The sequence below is a fragment of the Chenopodium album genome, chromosome 24 (genome assembly GCF_948465745.1).
Source record: "Chenopodium album chromosome 24, dcCheAlbu1.1, whole genome shotgun sequence".
Classification (NCBI taxonomy): domain Eukaryota; kingdom Viridiplantae; phylum Streptophyta; class Magnoliopsida; order Caryophyllales; family Amaranthaceae; genus Chenopodium; species Chenopodium album.
The window spans coordinates 29,864,485-29,888,771 of record NC_137857.1 but is presented as its reverse complement, the minus strand read 5'-3'; the positions used below and the strand labels follow the sequence as shown (position 1 = coordinate 29,888,771).

At 30.4% G+C, this 24,287-nt stretch overlaps 1 protein-coding gene and 1 long non-coding RNA gene across 2 annotated transcripts; one reads left to right on the top strand and one right to left on the bottom strand.

The window, feature by feature from the left end:
- The first annotated feature begins 1,006 nt into the window (after nt 1–1,006).
- Nucleotides 1,007–10,817, top strand: LOC145612081 (cysteine-rich receptor-like protein kinase 25). Its single transcript, XM_081667450.1, has 7 exons — nt 1,007–2,176; nt 4,400–4,534; nt 4,631–4,752; nt 8,618–9,912; nt 9,999–10,202; nt 10,304–10,396; nt 10,683–10,817. Exons 1-4 carry the CDS (start codon nt 1,375–1,377, stop codon nt 8,642–8,644), a joined length of 1,086 nt encoding a protein of 361 aa, XP_081523576.1. The 5' UTR covers nt 1,007–1,374; the 3' UTR covers nt 8,645–9,912; nt 9,999–10,202; nt 10,304–10,396; nt 10,683–10,817.
- A 1,553-nt stretch (nt 10,818–12,370) lies between these two features.
- LOC145612083 (uncharacterized) lies at nt 12,371–12,932 on the bottom strand. Its single transcript, XR_014106530.1, has 2 exons — nt 12,794–12,932; nt 12,371–12,538 (listed from the first exon to the last, which is right to left on the bottom strand). It is a non-coding gene; the product is annotated as an uncharacterized LOC145612083 (long non-coding RNA).
- Between the last annotated feature and the right edge of the window lie 11,355 nt (nt 12,933–24,287).

The window sequence follows — 24,287 nt, the reverse complement described above, 5'->3', positions numbered from 1 at the left end:
ATTTGCATCACTTGAGATTGCATAAAGTTTTAGGAAAGTAATAGAATATTGTGAGTTGGTGAATAAATTATTATTGTAAAAGTAAGATGGTGACCATGAAAGAAAATATATGTGAGAGAAGATAAATATTTTTATTATTAAAGTGGGGATCATGGAAAAGAGAGAAATAATAAAATAATTTGAGTGAGTTTAAAGTACGAGAGAGAAATGATACAAAATAGTATAAAGTTACCAAATATAAAAGTGATACATTTAAAAAAAAAAAAAAACATTTACAAAAAGAAAGTGATGCAAATAAAAAAAAAAACGGAGGGTGTATAAACTAGCTCCATTTAGATATAAGTATAAATTGGTTGGGAAAAACTTTAACATATTACTTTCACTATAAGATACTCCGTAATTTTAAAATAGAGCCTTTTCCATTAATGTGTTGTTAACTAAATGGGACGAGAAGTCTACTAGGAAATTAGTGGCTTGTTATTATGAGGACTCTACTTCGAAAGTAACTGAATGAGAGGGGAAAAGAGGCTTATCCATAATGCGTACTATATCCCACAATTTGCTATCATCAACTTGTGAAAAAAAGTACCATAATATTGATAAGTATGATCAAGTGGACGTGGACCAAACTATATTGGACAAAAGCAATTATTGTTTGCAATTATACATAGTAATAATTACACAACAATATTTCAAAGGTTGCTAGTTGCTACTATGCCGTGTTACACAGTTTTTGGTTTGTCTAATTGTCTATCAACTGTCATTAGAGTCACAATCGATGAAGAAAATTCAACATACAAGACGAAGCAACAAACAACTTTCAAAACTTAAATCGACTGTAATTAGTACGTGGTCTACTTGTTGGAGAAAAAAGTGTGTAAATGCAGCACATGGCTAGATTGTATCTAGAACAAGTACTTTTCCGGTATGACACTGTAAAATAGGTTACCAACCGGTTTTGTTTCATTTTTGGCAAATACATGTGAAAGGTGGTGTTATTCTGGAATAACCCAAAGGTGGTGCTATTACTGGAAGACCGGCCAAATGTGGTGTTATTTTTGACAAATTTTCCTTAATATTTCTATCAATGAGTTTATCATTATTTTTTTTTTAAATTTTCTTCCAAAATTATTTCAATTGCCCCAGCTTGGTCCCTTCTAACGGCACAGCGTACGGTATGAATTGGAAAGCTGGCATATATATGAGGAAATTGGGGTCTCAATTATTTCATCCAACATTTTTTTTTCTCTTTTGAAATTAAATACCCACCAGGAGTTTTTATGAATATTAAGATAATGTCCTAGGCTCAAACAAGCCAAGAACCAAAAAGGGTAATCAGTGTATGTTTTGAGTAAAAATTGCGTTCAATTCATCATGATGTCCTTCATACTACTATTATTTTTCCTAATTAATTCCTCAAATTCATTTCCAATTTTAAACTACACGAGCTCAGATTGCTACAACTCATCAATATATCCTCTTAAAAGCTCGTATGACACCAATCTCAATAATTTGCTATCAAATTTGGTCTCAAAAATTTCTACTGCAAATGATGGTTTTATTACAATTAAGCAAGGCTTAGAAAATCAAGATCCTACTTATGGCCTTGCCTTGTGCCGAGGTGACATTGATCGTGACGATTGTAACGATTGTGTTAAGATGGCTAGCGAGGAGGTAACAAGTGATGAGTGTCCGAGGGCAAGTCAAGCAATAATTTGGAAGGAAAGATGCATGCTTCGTTACTCTAACATGTCCTTTTTTAATCTCCTACAAGAGAAACCCTACGTAGCGCTATACAACGTTAACAATGTCACGGACCATGTCGAAGATTGGACTAGATTGCTCCAGGATACATTGAGTAGTGTATCGTTTAAGGCGGCTTCCGTCAAGTCTGGTAACAAGTATGCCACAAAGGAGGAATGGTTTTCACCCATGAAAAAGTATTTGTACACTTTGGCTCAATGTGTTCCGAGCTTGACAATGGGGGATTGTAGCAAGTGCTTCGGCAAAGCTGTTGATCTTATTCCTAGATTGTTCGCGCATGGAGGGATTGTGCTAACGCCTAGTTGTACGCTAAGGTATGAAGTTTATCAGTTTTATAGCTTAATAAGTTTGAGGCCACCACCAAATTCGAGCATAGCGCCGGCTACTAACATTATTGCAAGAACAAATCCAGGTATATGTATGTTCTGTTATGATGTGACATATTTGGTCTTTCATTTCAAGAAAATTTATCAAAAACAACCTTTTTAATTGCATATTTGTGAAAAATCACTATAATTTTAAAAAGATAAGTGTTTTAATTTTTTTTTATTTTTTTTTTTATTTTTAAGTAGCAGCTAATGCCAAATTTTGGCATTAACTTTAGACATTGACCTCCCACGTGAGAGCTAGGCATGTGACGAGCAAAACACCATTTCAACTACATCTAAACCTCACCCAAACCCGCCCAAACTCCCACACAACTAGGCCAACCATCCACACATTTATGGAAATCCTCTAACCTAACCTCCACCCAAACAAAGATTCGCCTCTGATTATTAGTGTTAAATGTACTGTTTACGTGGCATAATAAGTTAAGATGTTTTATGACAAATTGACTAAACATTCACATTTTATCTTCATACCTACCCTAAATGGTTATTGCATATATACAAACTTTTCTTTAATCTTATATTAATTTGAGTTTGTTTAGTAGGGGTTAAAAGAAACTAACTCCGATGGTAAAGGGTGTATAGTTTGATGTGAGTGTTAGTTGGGTCTAACAATCAACGTAGGTAAAAATTAATGAAAATCTATCTTGGAAAAGTCAGAAGTATAAGAAAATATGGCTGATATACATCTTAATCTATACTATATATTAAAAGGCGTTCCTTTTAAAGGAACGGTGCCACGTGGCACTCTTCAACGTAGATGGAACCATGCCACAATGCCACGTCATTATTCAAAGTGTATGCGACACATAAGCTTGCAAGTTCATTTAACAAAACAAATAATTTATGGTTTGATCTAGATTCGAACCCGCAACCTCCAACAAATAAAGGTTGTACTCATACCATCTCAACCAACTTTTATTAGTGTTTTAAATTTTATATAATTAATATTATATATTCCTTTCAAATTAGAGGTTATTTAATTTATTTATTTTTCACAAGATTAGAAAATAATACATATGAGGTAAAAAAACCGTAACGCCCGAATCACACTCAGTTGAACATAATTATCAAATTTAAAAAGTACAAAGTACAAGATAGCACTCCGGGGCATCGCCCGGGACACACACTAGTTACAATTACATTGTTGCTATTTTAGCAATATTTCATTTCATTACCACCTACAATTGTTTCTATATTAGCAATTACTAATTACAATTTCTTTTTTTTTTTTTTTTTTTTTTTTTTTTTTGAATTTTACCACCTACGGAGTACTAATTTTGGCTCTCAACTCAAATGACATCCTATGGGGCCCACTAACTAACTTTTCCCTCCTTTTCTTTCTTTCTCACTTGATTTCTCATTCCCTTGTATTGTATTGTACTCCTCTCAAAATTGGAGAAAAACTCCAATTCATGAAATAATTAACATGAATATGTAATATAATTTGAAGTTTTCCCCAATTTTGAGAGGAGTATAATATAGGGAATTAGAAATTGAGAGAAAAAGAAAGAAAACAAGGGAAATAAAGTGAAACTGTAGTTAGTGGGCCCCACAGGACATCATGCTTCAGTTCATAGTCTAGTAGGTGGGAAGTTTTAATGTTTTAAAAACTAGTAGATGGTAATTTTTTTTTTTATAGGTAATATTTGTAAAAAAAAAAAAAAAAAAAAAAACTGTAGGTAATAAATGTTAAAACAACGGCAATTGTAGGTGGTAATTGTCAAATTTTCCTTGAATTAACATTGGAATTATAACTCACTAAGGGCTCAATTGAAGGGGTGACTTAGCTTGGAAGAAAATAAAAGAAAGGAAAATAAAATATGGAGTACTATATGTATATCATTTCCATGGGATTTTTTAGGTTAGAGAAGAAGTGAAGGAAAATTTATTTAAAAAAAACATTTGCATTCCATTCCTCCAAATTTAAAGAATTTGCGAGAAAATAAAAGGTAAAGTGAGTGTACGGAAGAATAGCGTTAACTCTGTCGTCTTAGGTGTTCAGCCAATCTTACGTGTTCAGCCAATATTAATGATAAACATGGGCATATGAACATGTCACTTATGTAAATTGACCAACGTATACCCAATATTAATGATAGAAATATCTAGAGTATCCCTAGATTGACATTTTAAAGCAATCAAAGAGATAAACAAGAAATTGCCGATTTTTCAATTTAAGTTAAGGATACTTAGCTTACTCTTTCAAAGACCTTTACATAATATATCATTATATAATTCTCCAGGAAAGCAGAAGGCAACTGCAAAGAAAGTAGCTGTGGCGACCATTGTGCCGTTAGCGGTTTTGGGATTGTTAATTACATGCATTTGTGTCTTTCGAAAGAAAGCAAAGAAGTACCCTTCTCCAGACGTTAAAAATGGTACTTGTCCAATTAATTCATAGTCTGAATTTCTATTGAGCTTTGAACAATACAATGAAGTTGGCTCATGCCCTTTTATGTTGTTGCTATATACAGTACTTGATGATTTGATAACTGCGGAGTCTTTGATGTTTGATTTGAGGACACTTGAAGTTGCCACGAATAACTTTTCAGATGACCACAAGCTTGGTCAAGGTGGATTTGGCAGTGTTTTTAAGGTAACCAATGGGTTATGAGTCATGACCTTCCTATATATGAATTCGAATATCAAATTAACTATCATATTTTCACATTACTTGTTTGAATCAAGATATACTCCATTTTTGTGAGTGGTTGGTGCACCCGGGTGCACCATGCGCATGATGCACCCGGAATGAACATTTAGGGTATTTAAAAGAACATGAGAGAATGTTGTTTTTGTAAAGATTTTATGTTCTTTGTAACACCTTTTTTTTTCTGTATTATCATGTTCTTTTTAAAAAGACATAATGTTGTTTGAAATGTTATTTGTTTGTTAAACACAAACATGTTTTTTTTTTTTTTTCAAACACAGGTATGTTCAGGAATGTTCTTTTTCAAACACTAATATATTATTTTATTTCTTCATGTTCTTTAAAATATATCTAACGTTCATTTCGGGTGTCATGTTCTTTGTAATGTCATGTTTTTTGTCAAATACAAACATGTTCTTTTGTCTAACACAAGTTTGTTCTTTTTCAAACACTAGTATGCATGTTCTTTTTCAAATACTAGCATGTTTTTTTTGTTTTAATGTAAAAAGATTGTCGTGGTGATAGACCTGTTCACTTCACCTTAAAACAATAATATTTAGTAAATATAATTCTAGTTTAGTAAAAATAATTTTATTTCAATAATTTTAAAGACTAATTATTACAGAGAATCTGTGAAAATAATTTCAGTTCAGCAAAATTAATTTCATTTTAGTATAATTAATTTCAGTTTGGTAAAAATAATTTAAGTTCAGCAAAAATAATTTCAATTTATTAAAAATAAAGTGAAGTGAACAAAGTCCAAGGCTATATATACAAGCACAAATAATGACGAGCGGTTTAAATGCGGTAATTTAAAAACAATAAGTACTATGAAAATTTTACAAAGTGTATATGAATGGCAATCAGTGGTTCGTGGAGGCGGATGTACCATACGCATGTTATATCCCTTCCAAATAAAAAAAAATAGATAGAACATTGTATAGAAATGTAAAGAACCTTTAGTTAAAGTGAAAAAAACATCAATAACTTTATACAAAAAGTGAAACCAGTGATGACACATGTCATTCACTGGTTAAAATTTTGCCCTCTAATTCATCTTTTTTTTTTTTTTTTTTTTTTTTGTTGCCTAATAATAGTCACCTTCTTATTTGGCGATTATATATTTTCCAAGCACAGTCAAACGAAATATTTCTACATGTATATATTTCACATTCAATTAAATTTATATTCAAATACCATAATTCTTTTTTTTTTTATAGAATTGTTAAATTAATGTTGTAGTTATATAATTTAGTAAAATTCGTGCATAGCACACGGGACTTTAACTAGTCTATATTATAATTGTAGAGTAAAGGTGCCTCCAAACGCCCAATGCTTAATTTTCATGCATTTAGTGTTTTTTTTTTATATATATATAAAAAAAAAATTCAAACAAACCATAACTACCCATTCATTGCTTTATTTATTTACTAGATTAGGCTCGTGCGATGCAGGATTTTAACAATAATTTACGATTTTAACAATTTTTTTTGCTTATTTGTGTGTAAATAATTTAAGAAAAATCTAATAGATTGATAAATCAATAAAGAATGGACACCCCAATTCATATAATTTGTATAAAATATACGGAGTAGGAGAAAAAAAATAATGTTTATAAGAACCCGACCTTCCTTTATTTCTTCAATGGAATTTGCATAATTAGTCAATTCAAATATAAAATCTATTAGAAAAATATATAATTAATTTAGAATTTTCAAATTTTTATTTATATTTGAAAAAAAAATAATGATGTCATTATTAATTTTGGAGGGAAATTTTTTTATTAGAAGTTGACTTGTGGAAAGCAACGACATAAACGGTAATTACTTTAGTTATATTTATAGATTATATAATATTTAATTTAACTTTTTTAAAAATAACTACCCATCCCACAGATTTCTTTTTTTCATGGGACTACTAATAACATTTTTTTTGGGTTCAAAACACTACCTTCTTTTTTTTGAAAACACTACATTTTTTTTGTGTGATACTTATATATACATACATACATACATATATACATACATACATACATACATACATACATACATACGTAGTATAATATATGCAGTGAATTAGCACGGGTATACAATTTCTTTATCAACAATTCACCATAGCACTCAAATCCCCAACCCTTCAATTATATGCATTTTTTAGGGACACCTTCCAAACAACCACTTCTCTAATCATCAAAACAAAAACAAAATGTACATCACGCTTTTTTGCATGATTGACACCGAATAAATGCTTTCAAAAAACAAAGTAACTACCAAAGAATTGATGGAATAACCCCTATGACATTAACTGAGTAAGATCCTGTTCTTTTGAGCTCCGGAGCAAAGCAAAGAACATCAATAGGGGTGTTTGCGGTGCGGTTTGGTGCAGTGCGGTTTGTGGTTTAACCATATATTTTAAATTATAATTATTTTTTATTAAACAAAACTTTTATTTTAATTTGTCATTATTAATTTATAATTCAAATATTAAAGTTTTTTAAGTTTTAATCTTATTAAAGCTAATAATCAAGGATTATCTCATATATTTTAGTTCTTTTATAAATTTTATAATAGAAATATAGTATAAAAATCGCAAATTGCATTAAAGTGCGGTTTTTGGTGCGATTTGGTCTAAATTTTATTGGAGACCGTACCAAACCACAAACCGTGGTTTAGTCATTTTCAAAAACCGCACCACAATTTTCAAACTGCAAACCGAACTTTGTACAACCCTAAACATCATATTTCAGCAACGCGCAGTAGAGACCACAAGTCCACAACAGCTCAACTTAAAATAATAAGGTTTAAGTTACAACATCAATATCAACTTCCCGTATTTAAATATATATTTTTTCTTATAATATGTATTTAATATCTTTCTAATACAATAAAATTCTGTGCTTTTTGCACGGGTACACTCTAGTGTTATATAATTGCAAAGAGCATAACATGTTGTACAATAATGTTCTTTATCTTCATGTTCTTTGATTGTCTGTATAATGTACTTTTATTGGTGACATAATGTTAATTGTTTATTTTGAAATATTCATTGAATTTTGTCTTTAGATTATGGTGGTTGAATAAAAAATAATGTCTGTATAGTATATTATATATATACATACATACATATATACATACATACATATATACATATATATATATATATATATATATATATATATATGTATATATATATATATATATATATATATATATATATATATATATATATATATATATATATATATATATATATATATATGTATATATGTATATATGTATATATATATATATATATATATATATATATATATATATATATATATATATATATATATATATATATATATATGTGTATATACATATATTTATATTTAGAACATAAAGCTGGATGTTTTTTGACAAAATAGCTACATGTTCTTAACAAAGCAACTATATGTTCATTATAAAATAATTAAATGTGATGTTCTTTATAAAATAGCTATAAAAAATATAATAATCGGATTCACAGAGCATCGTGCATTCGCCTTCAGGAACAAATTCATATGAAGGATATTATTTTTTTAAGTGGAGACCAAAGAAACAATAAAATAAGTTGAGCAATGATTAAATTAAAGAAGGAGAAGAATATTTAATTCGTTCTTTAAATATTTCAACAATTACTTCTCTACCTTATCAAAAGTACAAGATTACTCTTATGAATAGTGTGATGTCAACTCTATCCTTCAAAAAGCTGAAAATGTTTAATTACCTTTATACCCCAATTAATGTTGTATGAGTAGTTTATGAATAATCAATGTATTGTTTTATTGCAGGAAATACAAGTTACTCATCCTGAGTAACAACAAATGTAACTCAGGGGGCACGGATGTAATTTCGTGCTTTTAAGTTGGGGGTAAAAACGTCCACATGAGGTTTTTTTAAAAAAAACAAAAAAATTAATAATAAAAAAAACTTGTGTAAAATTACAATATATGCCACTTGAGTAACAAATTTCGTTACTCAGGATGAGTAACTGGGGCTTGCTCGTTTTATTGCTAATTTGTTATTATTGATCAATTTCACAACATGGGTTTTAAAAAAGTTCATGAAAGTTAAATCCGAAAGATTTATGAGTAGTTCTAACAAAAAATCAAAAAAAATAAATAGTAACAATAATAATAATAACAATAATAATAACAATAATAATAAACAATAATAATAACAATAATAATAAACAATAATAACATTAACAATAACAATAACAATAACAATAACAATTAGAATAATAACAATAATAATAATAATAATAATAATTACAATAATAATAATAATAATAATAATAATAACAATAATAATAATAATAATAATAATAACAATAATAATAATAACAATAACAATAATAATAACAATAACAATAACAATAAGTATAAAACATATTCCTGGGCCTCAACTATAAGCTTAAGCTTTTGGTTGAGATGGTCTTCTAACATGGTATCAGAGCCAGGTTCACGATTTGGGACCTCTAATGGCTTGTGTATATTGTCAGGCCCAAGTTTGGGACCTTTAATGACATTAAGTATTCTAGGCCAAATTGAATTGGATCAAGTGATCCTTAAGTTAAAAGGGCCCTTACATGTGAGGGGGAGTGTTGAAGTAAATCCCACCAAGTAACACATGTAAGAGTCCCACATTGATTAAAGAAGAGAGAGTTAAACACTTTATAAGGCTAAGGGCTACTCCTCCTATTGCCATATGGTTTTGGGATGGAACCTCCTTGGACTTGTGAAGTGGACTCTCTCTCTTGGTTTGCGGGTGTGGCCCAGACCCGCAGGTTTAGGCTTTTCCGATTTTCCACGTCTTTTTTCCGGCAAGATCACCGGCTAGGTGTCAGGTTTTGTGTCCGTCAATTTCTGGGCGTTTAACAAGCATTTTCCGGCGAAGTTACAGCGAGTTTCGTTGGTTGTTTGTGGGCTGTTTTTCGGTGGCTATTCAGGTTGTTTCTGGCTGCTTTTGGGTGCCATTCTAAGGCGCTTTTCGCGGTGGTTTTCAAGCGGAATTAAAGTGGCTACAAGGTGTTTTTTTTTGGCATTATGTTCCAGACAAGGAACAAATTTGGAGTTACGTGAAGGTATGCACTTTTTTTTTTAACGAATTCAAAAGCTGGCATAATTTATTGCTCCCTAATTTTGTTGTTTAATATTTTACTTAATACAGAAGAAATTCATTATCTCGGAAAATGGGAAAGATTGTGTTTTGTCATCTGAGGGAAAGCTTTGGCGTAGATATAAATGTAGTGTAAAGGCAACACACTTTACTCCGTACGACAATGATGGTGATAGGTTGGCAAATCCACCTAATACAATTCCAGAAGCACATTTCAAAGAGTTGCTAGAATTTTGGAATTTGGAACCAGTCCAGGTAAAGTTATGTTGTTTGTTTCCATTTATATTACAATTGCTTATTTCCCTCTCAAATTGAAATGTGTTAAACTATAAACCGTGTGGTATGCATGCATGCAGGAGGACAGCAAAAAGAAAAGGGAAATAAGTATAGATCAAAAAAATAGGCACACTATGGGTCCTATGACTTTCACGAGGAAACAACATAAATTGGTATGTTTTTATACCATTCTTCCTTCTTTATCTTTCTCACTATGATTATGTAAACAATATTTATTCAATTCTTATTTGGATGTGTTTTTTTATTTTAGCAACAACTAGATGTTGAAAACAAGCCACCATCCTTAGCACTCATGTACAAAGAAAGTCGTAAAAGGAAAGTAGATAATAAATACAAGACATCTTATGAGCCCACCCAAAGTAACATCGTAAGTCCTGTTGTCTGCATATTTTTTTGAATATGATTATTTGTCTAAAATCGGTTATATTTCCATTATAGGACAAGATGGAGGAGGTACAAATTCAAAATGAAATTGATGGAGATGTTGCATACTATGAAGTAATGAATAAACCAAATAACTTTGGCCATAGAAAAAAGCAACAAGGAATATGTTCACTAAGGGGAAAGAGCAGCAATCCAATAATTCCCGATGAGTTCTTAAAGCCCTATAAAGACCAAATTGTGAAAGAAACTGTAGCAGAATTAATGAAGACGCTCAAGCAAATTGATCCTGAAGTGTTGAATACTTTGACACGATCACTTGAAAATGAGTCATCCAATCCAGAACTTACAGATCATATTCCCATTGTACACTCTAATGAGCAACAGGGAAATGAGGTAGTGGTTAATGTATAATATTTTAAAAAGCACTAACTCTTATTATTGAATTATTTCATCTTTGTTCTAGTTGTTTGATACATGATGCTTTCACACATAGGATCAAATGGATGAAGATGAAGAATAGGGATAGCAACTGATGATCTACAAGAACTTAATTTTACCGCTTTTTTGTTGCTGCTACCGCTGTATTGCTGCTGTTTTTTTTGCTGTTACTGCTGTTTTTTGCTGCTACTGTTGTCTATGTTGCTGACTCTTGCTCATTCGGTTTGCTGCCACTGATGTGCTACTACTACTTGCTGCCAACTGATGTCTACTACTGCTAGTTGCTGCCAACTAATGTATGCTACTGCTGGAAGCTTCCACTATTGTCTGCTGTTGCTAGTTGCCGCTAAAGAATGCTGATGGCAGCATCTGTTACAATTTTATTTTTTTTTTGTCCTTACTTTTTCCAAGCTAGAGATAGAACTTAATATTCTTTGAGTTTGGATTATTATATTGTTTGGCCAAACATTAAAATTGGTGTTTATGGATTTTTTTTTGTGAGAATTATGAAAGTATTTCAATCCAAATTGTTTTCTATCATGTGTTGATTACTAATTCATATAGTTGTTATACATATAATTTTTTTTTCTTCTTATATTTAAAAAAAATATAGTAAATAATAATAATAATAATAATAATAATAATAACAAATGTTACCTATTAATCTATAAAGTGTTACATTACTTTGCAAAAAGTGATACATAATGTCAAATAAAGTGCTACTATATGTCGTAACATGATTGAAAAATGTTACTTAATAATCAACAAAGTGTTACATAAGTTCGAAAAAGTGATACATAATGTCGGATAAAGTGATACTATATGATTGAAAAATGTTACTAAAGATAAGTAAGTGTTACATAAGAAATAAATAGTAACACTTTAAAAATGATACTAATCATGTTAAAAGTGATACATAAAAGGGTTTATAATAACACTTTTGAAAGTGTTACCTAACGTTACCCAAAGTGTTACATTAGACCTTAGGTAACACGGGCGGATGTATCTAGGGCTGGCAAATGGATCAGGTCGGGTCGGGTTCGTGTTCGGGTCAGCTGATTTCGGGTCAGCTACCCCTCAACCCGAACCTGATCCATTTAAGTTTTCGAGTTGAGAACCCCAACCTGAACCTGATATTTTCGGGTTCGGGTCAACCCGAAAGTAACCTGAATTGACCTGATTTTTTTATTTGGGTTTAAATCAAGTCATTTTGACCTGAAATTGATCTGATAGTAGCCGGGTTCGGGTCAACCCGAATTTAACTTGATTTATAAATTAAGTTATTTAGCAAGTCTAATTAAAAATTAGATACAAAAATATAGTACACTAAATAAATTACAAACTAGAATTAATGTTTTTAATTTTTTTATAAGACTTTATACAAAGTAGTTCTCAAATAATGTACAATGTTGGAGACTTGAAGCAAGTTGAAGCAGGGGCTATGTATGTTTGTGGCGTGTGAGGATGAAAATCTGCCAAAATCAATAAAAGCAAACATCAATAATAAAGGACTCAATTCCTACAATACAATAATATAACAAACACAAACAACAAATAACAAAAAATACAATATCATATAAATTATGGTTTGAATAACAATTAAAACAGCAAACAACATCAAAATTAGGCTTTGAATAGCAAAGAAAACAACAACAACAAACGTGCAAGAATATTCAAACAAAAAAAAAATCGTATAAAAGCAAACTTCAAAATAGCAATTACTATACCTTAAAAGTTGAAGTGGTAATTCTTTAAACACTTAAATTATGAAGGAGAGGAAGATCTAAGGATTATAAAAACCGAGAATTGTTGATTTAGATCTGAAGTTTGAAGAGTTGAGAGTTGAAGAGAGAGAGAGAGAGAGAGAGAGAGAGAGGAGCCTAAACGGCTGATTGTGTGTGAGGAGGAGGCATTTAGGATTTTAGGGTTTTAGTCTTTTAGATACTAGTTACATATATTATTGGGCTTGGGCTGAATTTAATCAGTTTTGGTTTTTTTATATATTTTTTTAACCTTAAAATGTTCGGGTTATCAGGTCGGGTTCGGGTTGACCCGACCTGATTTTGACCTGAAATTTATTTCGGGTTAAGTGGGTTGTTTTCGGGTTGAGATTTTCAACCTTAACCTAACCCATTTAATTTCGGGTTCGGGTTCGTGTTGACCCATTTAAGTTTTCGGGTCGAAAAATTCAACCCTAACCCGCTTTTTTTGGGTCGAGTTCGGGTCGGGTTTTCGGGTCGGGTTAGTTTTTGCCAGCCCTAGATGTATCACCCAATAAAGTGTTACCTATTGTCTATAATAACACTTTTACCACTTTGTGTAACACTTTTAGGGTGTTACTTAAGGTTAATTATGTACTAGTGAAAATATAATTTAAATATACATACTTGATTTGTAGTTAATAAATTGTGAGTTATGAAATTAATATGTAATGTTATTATACGAGCGTAGAAATTTTAGGTGTCGATAAAAAATAATTTAAATATAAATTTTATTTAATTGAGTAGTGTAAGTATATATGTTAGCTTAAATTTTTAATTTTTTCATTATTAATTTGAATCCACTTGAAAAAGATGTTAGATCGGCCACTTGACATGTTGTTTTTATCACGCACGCACGTCTACTAATTTTTATAAGAATTATAGGGGTTGGACCCTTATAGCCCCAATGAAGATCATCCTCTATAACTCCTCCCGACTTTAATCTCTCAAATCTCGAGTTCCAAATTTTTTTTTTTTTTAAATCCTAACAAGGTTCGGACAATCAAGATCTTGTTTACGACCTTGTCTTGTGTATTGTTGAGGTGGTATGTATCTTGACGAGTGTCATAATTGTATTCAAATGGCAAGCAATTCAACCATATTATATAATATAAATGTGCAAGAGCAACACAAGCAATATTATGGAAGGGACCTTGTATGATTCAATGCTCTAATCAATCATTTTTCTCTGTTTTACAAGAACAACTTTTGCAAAAATTATTCAACTTAGATAACGTCACTAACTAAGTGATATTGAATAATTGGTATATGGTGCTCCGGAACTCATTGAATGAGGTAACATTAAACGCAGCTACTAACAAGTTTGGTAACATGTACAACGCAAATGAGGTGTGACTTTCACCTAAGAGAACATTGTACAATGTACTCTAGACTTGTCAATGAGCAATTGCCTCCAGTAGTGCTTCTGTACAACAATATCTCAAATAAATGAATATTTTCAATGGGGAGGAATAATGCTAATGCCTAGTTGTACTATTCGGTATGTGATTTACCAGTTTTTTCATAGTAATTTACCTAGTTGTACTATTTGGTAAGGGTTTAAGTGGGTGGATCCGGGTTAGGGTTTGGGTTATGGGTGGATCTGGTTTGTGGTGGTGGGTCGTTGAAGTTAGGGGTTGTGGGGATTTTTGGTGGTGGTGGTCGTTTGGTTAGGTGGGTCTTGTTTTGTGTTAGGTGGTGGATGATGTTTGTTGTGGTGGTCGTTTCGCTGATGACATGTTTATTTTTAATTTTTTTAAAAGAAATTTCCGACGGAAATTCTGTCGGAAATTTTTGACGGATTATTCTGAATTCGTCGAAAATTTACGACGGATTTTTCTGGTGCATGAAAATTTTGCAACGACGGAATTTTTCGTCGGAATTTCGTTGAAAAAGTGTTTCCGACGAAATTTCCATCGAAAAAGCTAAGGTCGTTTTTCCTACGTACCCTTTTGCGACAAACATTTCCGACGCAATTCTGTCGGAAATGGAGTTTTTGACGGAATTCAGGGTGTTTTCGACAGAAATTTCCCGTCGGATTTAGCATGTTTTCTTGTAGTGGGAAAAATGTCCCCTTCGACAGAATTCATTCGTAGGAAGAGATTTTCAGGCAACGAAAAAATCCGTCGGAAATTTCCGACGAACACAATTCCATCGAAAATTTGCGAGGGAAATTCCATCGTAAAAATTCATTTAAAAAACACCTACCAACAGTCCACACCACCAGCCACCACCTTACACCTCCAGCATCCCTAACCCGTACCCAGTCAACAGAACCCCTACCTACGTAACAGAACCAGACCCACCCCCTACAATCCTGCTAAGCTAGCACACAAGCTTGCGACACAAGGCTCTTCTGATTTCCTTGGCGCGCAAGTAGTGGGCGTGTGTGTATATGTGGGGTCCAGGTAGCGTGTGATAATGATTAATTGAATACTAATCCTATTAATTCCAAATAGGTTTATACTTTTAAGGTGGTGTTTTTTAGTTTAATATAAATACCAATGAATCATTAGATGATCATACAATTAATTAGAGGATGTAAAAGTATTGTGTAGAACGGACTCACGTGAGTCCAATTATGAAACAGAAAAATATCTAATTCCTAACGAAAATTAACTTATTCCTGACTAGAATGATTTTATTCATGATTAAAAATATCTAATTCCTGACGAAAATTAACTTATTCATGACTAACAAAATCTTATTTCTGATATAAAATACTAAAATTACTTAGTGATTTTTTCGGGTTTAAATTGTCAGAAATTAGATTATAATATTGATATATAAGTATCAGGTATTAGACAATATTGATCATACTAAAAAGATGAAAACAATAGTTGGAGAACAAAACTGGGAAATGAGCACGGAGCATGGAACCCGAGATCAAATTTGCAGGAAGGAAAAAAACAGCTAATGGAACCCATTACCACACCAATTTCAATGATAATATGCATAATCACCACACAAATTAAAATCATCCCAGTAAACTAAGTACTTGTATAACATTATACATACAGTAGCCCTCAAACATGATGCAAATATAAAGCAACTGTAATTTCAAAAGACAAATCAGTACTCCAACAACAAGCCTCAAGACTGGAAATGTACAAATTTTTAGCCCAACAACAAAAGAGAAGGGAATGAAACACTGAGAGGCGACACAACAACATTGGGAATATTTAATTCTTGGTTCTTTCCCTCAAAGAAATGAACCTTAGAGATAGGAATTCGGGTCTTTAATTGATGGGTTGTTCGGGTTTGAATTCGGGTTGCTAGGTTTTCTTGATGACAGAGAAGGGCATGAAACGATGGGGGCGAAGGTGGTGGTGGTGGTCAAGACGCCGGAGATCGGCCGAGACGACGATGAAATGGGAGGAGAGGGTGTATGCATTATAATTCGGACTCACGTGAAACGGTCTCACACAAAACCTTTTCTTAGAGGATTAACATTGCCTTTTAAAAATGAGAAAATAGATCTAAACACATAACCTTGAGAGATCTGGTTCGATATTCTATTCTAAGCCAAAACACTCAAGGCGGTTTTGATCGTTTGTGTATTGACTATCAATAGAGGGATTTGCACTTACAGTCCTTGGCTCCCTTCGTATTTACAATTAAGTTTCAAAGGTATAAACTTTAGAGTAGATTATGTGTTTTGATTAACTTTTTGAATTATACATGGATCCAGCCATATAGTTATTTCCGCGCTGGTAATTAAATTAGAGTAAAATCCGACAATTTCTTGATTGAGAGTGTATAATTTTGAAATTTAATGGTTGTGTCAAAATAAAGTTTAAAAAATACTCCCTCCGTTTTTTTTATTTGCATCACTTGAGATTGCACAAAGTTTTAGGAGAGTAATAAAATATTGTGAGTTGGTGAATAAATTATTATAGTAAAAGTAAGATGGTGACCATGAAAGAAAATATATGTGAGAGAAGATAAATATTTTTATTATTTAAGTGGGGATCATGGAAAAGAGAGAAATACTAAAATAATTTGAGTAGGTTTAAAGTAAGAGAGAGAAATGAAAAAATATAGTATAAAGTTACCAAATATAAAATACTCCGTATATGCATTTAAAAAAAACACCCACAAACGGAAAGTGATGCAAATAAAATAAAAATAGAGGGAGTATAAACTAGCTCCATTTTGATATAAGTTTAAAATTGGTTGGGAAAAACTTTAACAAATTACTTTCACTATAAGATACTCCGTAATTTCAAAATAGAGCCTTTTCCCTTAATGTGTTGTTAACTAAATTGGACGAGAAGAAATTCTACTAGGAAATTAGTGGCTTGTTATTATGAGGACTCTACTTCGAAAGTAAAATAAAAGAGAGGGGAAAAGAGGCTTATCCATAATGCGTACCATCTACTTAGAAAGAAAAGTACCATAATATTGATAAGTATAAGTGTATGACCAAGTGGACGTGGACCAAACTATATTGGACAAAAGCAATTATTGTTTGCAATTATACATAGTAATAATTACACAACAATTTTTGAAAGGTTGCTAGTTGCTACTACGCCGTGTTACACAGTTTTTGGTTTGTCTAATTGTCACAATCGATGAAGAAAATTCAACATACAAGACGAAGCAACACACAACTTTCAAAACTTAAATCGACTGTCATTAGTACGTTGTCTACTTTTTTTTTTATCTTTTTTTTTTTGTTTTTTTTTGACAAAGAGGTACGTTGTCTACTTGTTGGAGAAAAAAGTGTGTAAATGCAACACATGGCTAGAATGGTACAAGTATTGGGAACTTGTGTTTAAGGGCCGGTATGACACTCCTATGCCCCAGCCTAATCCTTTTTATATTATGTGAACTACTAATCAATCTAATCTAATATATATATATATATATATATATATATATTTCTGAAAATAATTACAAGTAACAATTATTTTTTTAAAAAATAAAAAAACAGATTCTTAATTAAATAATCGTCAAACAAATTTTGAAAGGTTTACCATCATAATTTTAATCATAATTAAAATAATCAAATATCCTGTCAAAAAAAAAATTCAAATATTGAAAAAGAATTTGTCACATATTTTTTCCCCAAATAATGCTCTCAAAATCTAACAAAAAGACAATGTATGTAAGTCTTTCAATTTTTATTTTTTATTTATTTTTTTTTCAACATAAACTAACTCTCAAGTTCATCAATGGTGGCTATTCAAAAAAAAAAAAAAAAGAGTTCATCAATGGTGTTATCTTCAACACTCAACAATGGCATATTATTCAAAAATCATATGACTAACAAAAATTAAACACGAATTCATACGACTAATAAAAATTAAACATGAAATCATAAGATAATACATGTTTTTTTAAACCATTTATGTATACATATAATTAAATTGATTTCAATCTCATTAACTAATTTTAATTGACGCATAAATTTGATGATTACACCATTAATATATTGATTTCATATATACTTTGGTAATTTAAGGATGCGTTATGGACAAAAAATGAAGGTTGAAGGTTGAAGATGGGGTGTGCCATTAAAAAGGTTGAAACTATCAATATAAGTATGAAGCTATTAAAATAGGAATGAAACTGTACAAATGCTATTAAAAATATATATATTTTGAACGACTATTATCAAATTTATGATTAAATTATTTGGATGATTGTTTTTCATATTATAATGTGGAAAAAAAAAAAAATTTACTCTCTAAAAGTAAGAAAACAAACAATAATTTGCTGACTAGTTGTTTATTGGGCGTGTGTTAAATGATGTGTAAATTAGATTTTTTAATTTTTTTAAAAATGTAATATTCAAAGGCTTAGATTAAGCAACATACAATATCAACGGTTCAGATTTAATATCTTATTGTAGTTGCCTGTAGTCATTTGTAGTCGTCCGTAGTCGACAACTACGCTAGAAGCTTCGTGTTTTTAAGATATTATTAAACCTCGTTTAATATTGGAGCTTGCCCATATAGAAAAAGAAGAATCTCATACTTTCAAATCTAGTTAATATCTTATGTTACATTGCCCACAATTACTAGTTTAGGAATTTTCTCTCTCGTTTCTAGTATAAGAATTTTCAAATGAACTTTTCGAGGAAATATCCACCACATTCACATCCATTTGAATTTTGAATTTTTCAAGGAAGTCTCATACAACATCTACCTTAAAAGTCATCTTTCATAAACATACAGTGAATCAAATCATAAAATGGCTAACTTTTTGTTCAATATTTCCAGTCACTTTTCAAACTTAACGCTTACTCCCTCCATCCCTTTTTAATAGTCCTTTACGGGCAAATTTTAGTTCCAAAATGTTCACCCCATTTGCTTTTTCTAACAACCATTAATATTAATTTTTTACCAAAATTCCCTCCAATTTGCAACAATACTTGTGCAAATTTAAATTTCCTATGTAAATTTTGATTTCTCATGTACTTTTATTACTTTCTCTCTCTACTTTTTTGCATACCTTATGTCAATTTACTTTTTTAATGTACATTAACTATTCTTATTTGTGTTTATTAATTTCCGTGAAAAGTGTCCATAAAGGTTCATCAAAAGGGGAGGGAGGGAGTAATATTTTTTACAAAAACTTTTGCATGCCCCCGGTTTACAATAATTTTATTGTATATCGAACATTTTGCAAAAGGTGACCATTTTTTCTTATAAAAGTGACCCTTTTTTTTTTTTTTACAAAACTGACCCATATTTTTATAAAAGTGACCCTTTTTCACTAAAAATGACCTTTTTTCATAAATAACCCTTTTATTTTTCACAATAGTGATCACTTTCATACATAAACGTTACCCTTTCTATCCACAAACGTTACCTTTCATACATAAACGTTACCCTTTTTACCCGTAAAAGTTATCCTTTTCATGTATAAAAGTCACCCTTTCTACCTATAAAAGGGTGAAGTAACTCTTTAATGCACGTACAAAAGTGACCAACCCCATAATATCACATAAGAACTTACAAATAATACTTGTAAATTTTTTTTTTGAGTAACACTGAAAAATTAATGAAACTAATTAAAAATATACGAATAAAATGATTATAAAAAAAAATCAAATCGGAAATAAATTCAAACAAAATAAGTTCAATTTCGTCGTTTAGATTAGTAGAATTGTCATCTTCTTCATAAGCTTAACATTTACCATATTAATCTAAAACTGAAGAAGAAAAAAAATACTCAAATTTGGCTTTAGAAAAACGCAAAAAATTGAGATAACAAATTTGATGGAAGAAAAAGATTGCTTGAATCACCAAAAAAAAAAATGGAAGAAAGAAGTACAATAGTTCATCAATGGAGAGGAGGGAGGAAAAATACAGAATCTTTGAAAGTAGGGAAATGGGGTAAAAGAAGTACTGTGAGGGGATGAGAGAAAAAGAAAGGAGAGAGAAAATGGAACATTGAGTAAAAAATGAGTTACTTACAAACCCACACTTGCTTTATATGGTCTGATTTACAATAGTTTTATTGTAAACCGGTTTTTTTTAAAAGTTTGTGTATTTTTTATCCCATACATTGATTCTAGATGTAAAAATTAAAAAGAAGTGATGGAATACCAATACTCTGTGATAATATCTTTTGTATTTTAATATTGTATGGAGTACATGTATACAAATGGACATTGAATTTAAACAGCAGTTTATGCCTCGAAAAACATTGTCACTTCTTTGTGGAGTATCCCTACCTTATAAAAAGTACAAAACTACTCTTATGAATAGTGTTATACCAATTTTATCCTTTAAAATGTGTATTTACATTTATACCCTTATTAATTATGTACAAGTTTCTTAAATGAATAGTGATTGGACAATTATACCATCTAAAATATTAATTTACTTATTTGCCCTCATTAATGATAATTATCTCTTTATTTTATTTTATTATTTTATCTCTACCTTATAAAAAGTGGAAACTTACTCTTATGAATAGTGTAATGCCAATTATACCCTTTAAAATATGTATTTACATATATACCCTCATTAATATGTACAAGTTTTTTTAATGAATATTGTTTGGACAATTATACCCTCTGAAATATTTAATTACGTACTTATTTGCTTTCATGCATTAATGTTAGTTGCCTTGGATATTTATACTCATAAACATAGTTGTGTACATATTTTTTTGTCACTAATTTTGCAAATAACTAAATTTGTGATTTTAAGACCAAGTCGAAAGAGTAACTAGATAAGACTAGCTATGCGCGCGCATCGCGCGCGTTAGCTGCCCTAGTATCTATAAAAAGTACAAACTACTCTTATGAATAGTGTTATGTTATACCAATTCTACCCTTTAAATGTGTATTTACATTTATACCATCATTAATTATGTACAAGTTTCTTTAATGAATAGTGATTGGACAATTATACCATCTAAAATGTTAATTTACTTATTTGCCCTCATTAATGACAATTATCTCTTTATTTTATCTATTAAAAATAATGTGTGGACATTTATACCCTTAAAATATTTCTTTATATATTTTCTCTCATTATGCTGCTAATAACTAAAATTTTAATATAAGTTCAAAGGGAAATAGATTCCGGATATGACTAACTATACCGCTCGCATCGCGCGCGTTAGCTGCCCTAGTCTAAGAAACTTGGCACTTGGTGATTTTTTATGACACCTTTTTTTCCTCCAATGGCCATTATAATTTTCTCGTGCTCAAAAAAATTATCATGAATAGCATTTCCAGATTTAAACTAGTCAAGTATTGGTTTTCAAAAAAAAAAAAACTGCTCAACTATTGATGTATAGAATAAACTATGAAGTAAAAAAAAAATAAAAATAAATAAAATAAAAGAAAAGACTTATAGAAATTAAAACCGCGGCCATAAAATAAAACACAAACTATTGCGTCAGTCCGGACTGACGAGTCCGGAACTCTAGATTGACGAAATGCGGATTTTGATATCCTCAATTGGTTGAATATGATATCCTATATTGGCTGGATCATATCCTCTACTGCTTAGATGATATCCGTTAATTGGCCGTTATTGGCTATATATGATATTCTTTAAAGGATATCAAAAGGCCAATAGAGGATATCAAAAGGCCAATAAAGGATATCAAAAATCCGCTATTTCGTCAGTCCAAACAGACGTAATACCTTCTCAAAAGATATAAGATTATTTTAAATTTAAGACACATTGCATAGATGCATGTAACAAGACTGTATATGATACTTTTATTTGGTAAGAAATAGTCTAGTCTTAGGTTCAAACTTTTCAAACATTAGCGCAATGAATATGTCAAATTTTTACGTAAGATAATTAAAAAAGACAAAGTACACGTCAAATTTCAAGAAATTTAAATTGATCATACATAGTTTATCAATATAGTTATACACTGGATGATGATAATAATGATAATAATAATAATAATAATAATCTCTTCCAAGAACTAAACAATGTACCTTAGTTTTAAAATGTTAGGTTAAATTTTATTATTACTTCAAATCTTTCATATGTTCAAATAAAAATTTCATGGTTTTGTCACCTTCATATATCTCCACATATATAATTTAAATCAATATAAACGATAACTATATATATTTTGTACTCCATCTAACAAAATAAAATAAAGCACAAACTTAAATAAAGGATTAAAGGATCTTGCTAAAGAATACATCAAGGTGTTAGATTGGCATTTGAAATATTTTCTAAAGTGGTATTAATTTAAAAATGTATGTCAAAATCACACATCGATCGATGTAATTAATGTTATTTTAATTTAATATTTTTACTTTTAATTTTCTTATCGGATGCCCTCAGAGCATTTGTTAACTTGAAAAACAGAGGAGTAATAATGCAACTAGTTAATTACGTTGAATGTGTTTTTTATAGGTAAGGAAATTGTGGTATACTGATCGACATCATCTTTTACAAGTCAATCTTATCCAATTTACTTGTAAAAGTGAATGCCCCAAGAGAATGAAAAGATATTCATGTGAGATCTTTTGGTCCTTCCACATACTTCCTCCGTTTTTTTTTACTTGACCTGCTTTGACTTTTACACTATTCATTATCCCTCCTTTGACCGTCTTTTATGAATGATATGTGATGAAAAATATATTCATGTGGGATCTTTTGGATTCGTACTGTCATATTATATAACTTTTATAAATTTTCCTTATGAAGAATTAAGGTTATTGATCGTTAAAATTTTACATTGATAAACGTAATAAAAAAAATATGTCAAACAAAAAAGAACACATGAAGTATATATATATATATATATATATATATATATATATATATATATATATATATATATATATATATATATATATATATATATATATATATATATATATATATATATATATATATATATGTATGTATATATATATAAGTAGGAAGGATTGTATTTCAATACCTTGATTGCACAACTACTTTAAAGGTATGTTCCTTTATTTATTTATTTTAAATATAATTGACAGCGGTCCCAGTCTTTGAGGTCACAATAGGCTATAAATATAAGATCAACTTTTTTTTTTGAAACAAAATATAAGATCAACTTGTATCGCCCAAAACAAGTTGAATTGTAACTGTGAATTAAAATGGCTTCTTCAAAGGTCTTTGTTATTACCATTATATTTGCTGTTCTTTTTTTAGTCCCTAGCGAAATTTCAGCTCGTCAGCTAGCAGAACCTTTCTCAACTAAAAAGACGCGTAAGCTTATTATTCTTTGCAATGCCATGTTTTTTTTAGCTCACACTTCTCTATTAATATCTCTAATTATTAACATTGTAAAATTGTAAAAAGTAGATATTAGTAAAATATATATTATAACGATTCAAACAAGATCCTACATGAATATGTTTTATCGTATCTATAAACCACAAAAGCGAGTCAAAGTGTAAGGATTGCAATCTCATACATAATGCCTTTCTTTTTTTTTTTTTTTTTTTTTTTTTTTTTTTTTTTTTTTTTTTTTTTGGAAAGCTATATAATGCCTTCTTAATCAATTATTTATTTGTTTTTTTTTTTCCCGTTAAATCAAGTAAGAAAAAAATAATATTAGCTTGCGTTTACTTGAGGCTTTGTCCTTTTGGAGAGCTCCCTTTTTTTTTTTTTTTTTTTTTTTTTGACAACAAGAGAGCTCCCATTTGGATACTCTATAAACGTAGAGATACCTTGATTAACCTTCCATTAACTCCCACTTAATGGGATGTTTAAAGGGGGTAATTAACTCCTCTTAATATCTTATTTGAGGCTTTGTCCTTTTGGATTCTCCGACCTTTGATATTTTACTTGTTTGATTATATATTCCATGGTTTTGAAAATCAGTTTACATTTTCTAATACATGCACATGATTACATCCAAATACATTAAAGCTAAACATATTCCTTTCTTTGAGCATAAGTTTATATGACTTCAACCTCTCATCCAAAAGTGTCTTTGTATGAGCTAGAGTGCTGGTGTGTGAACCTTAGGAAACGTGCCGGCGAAT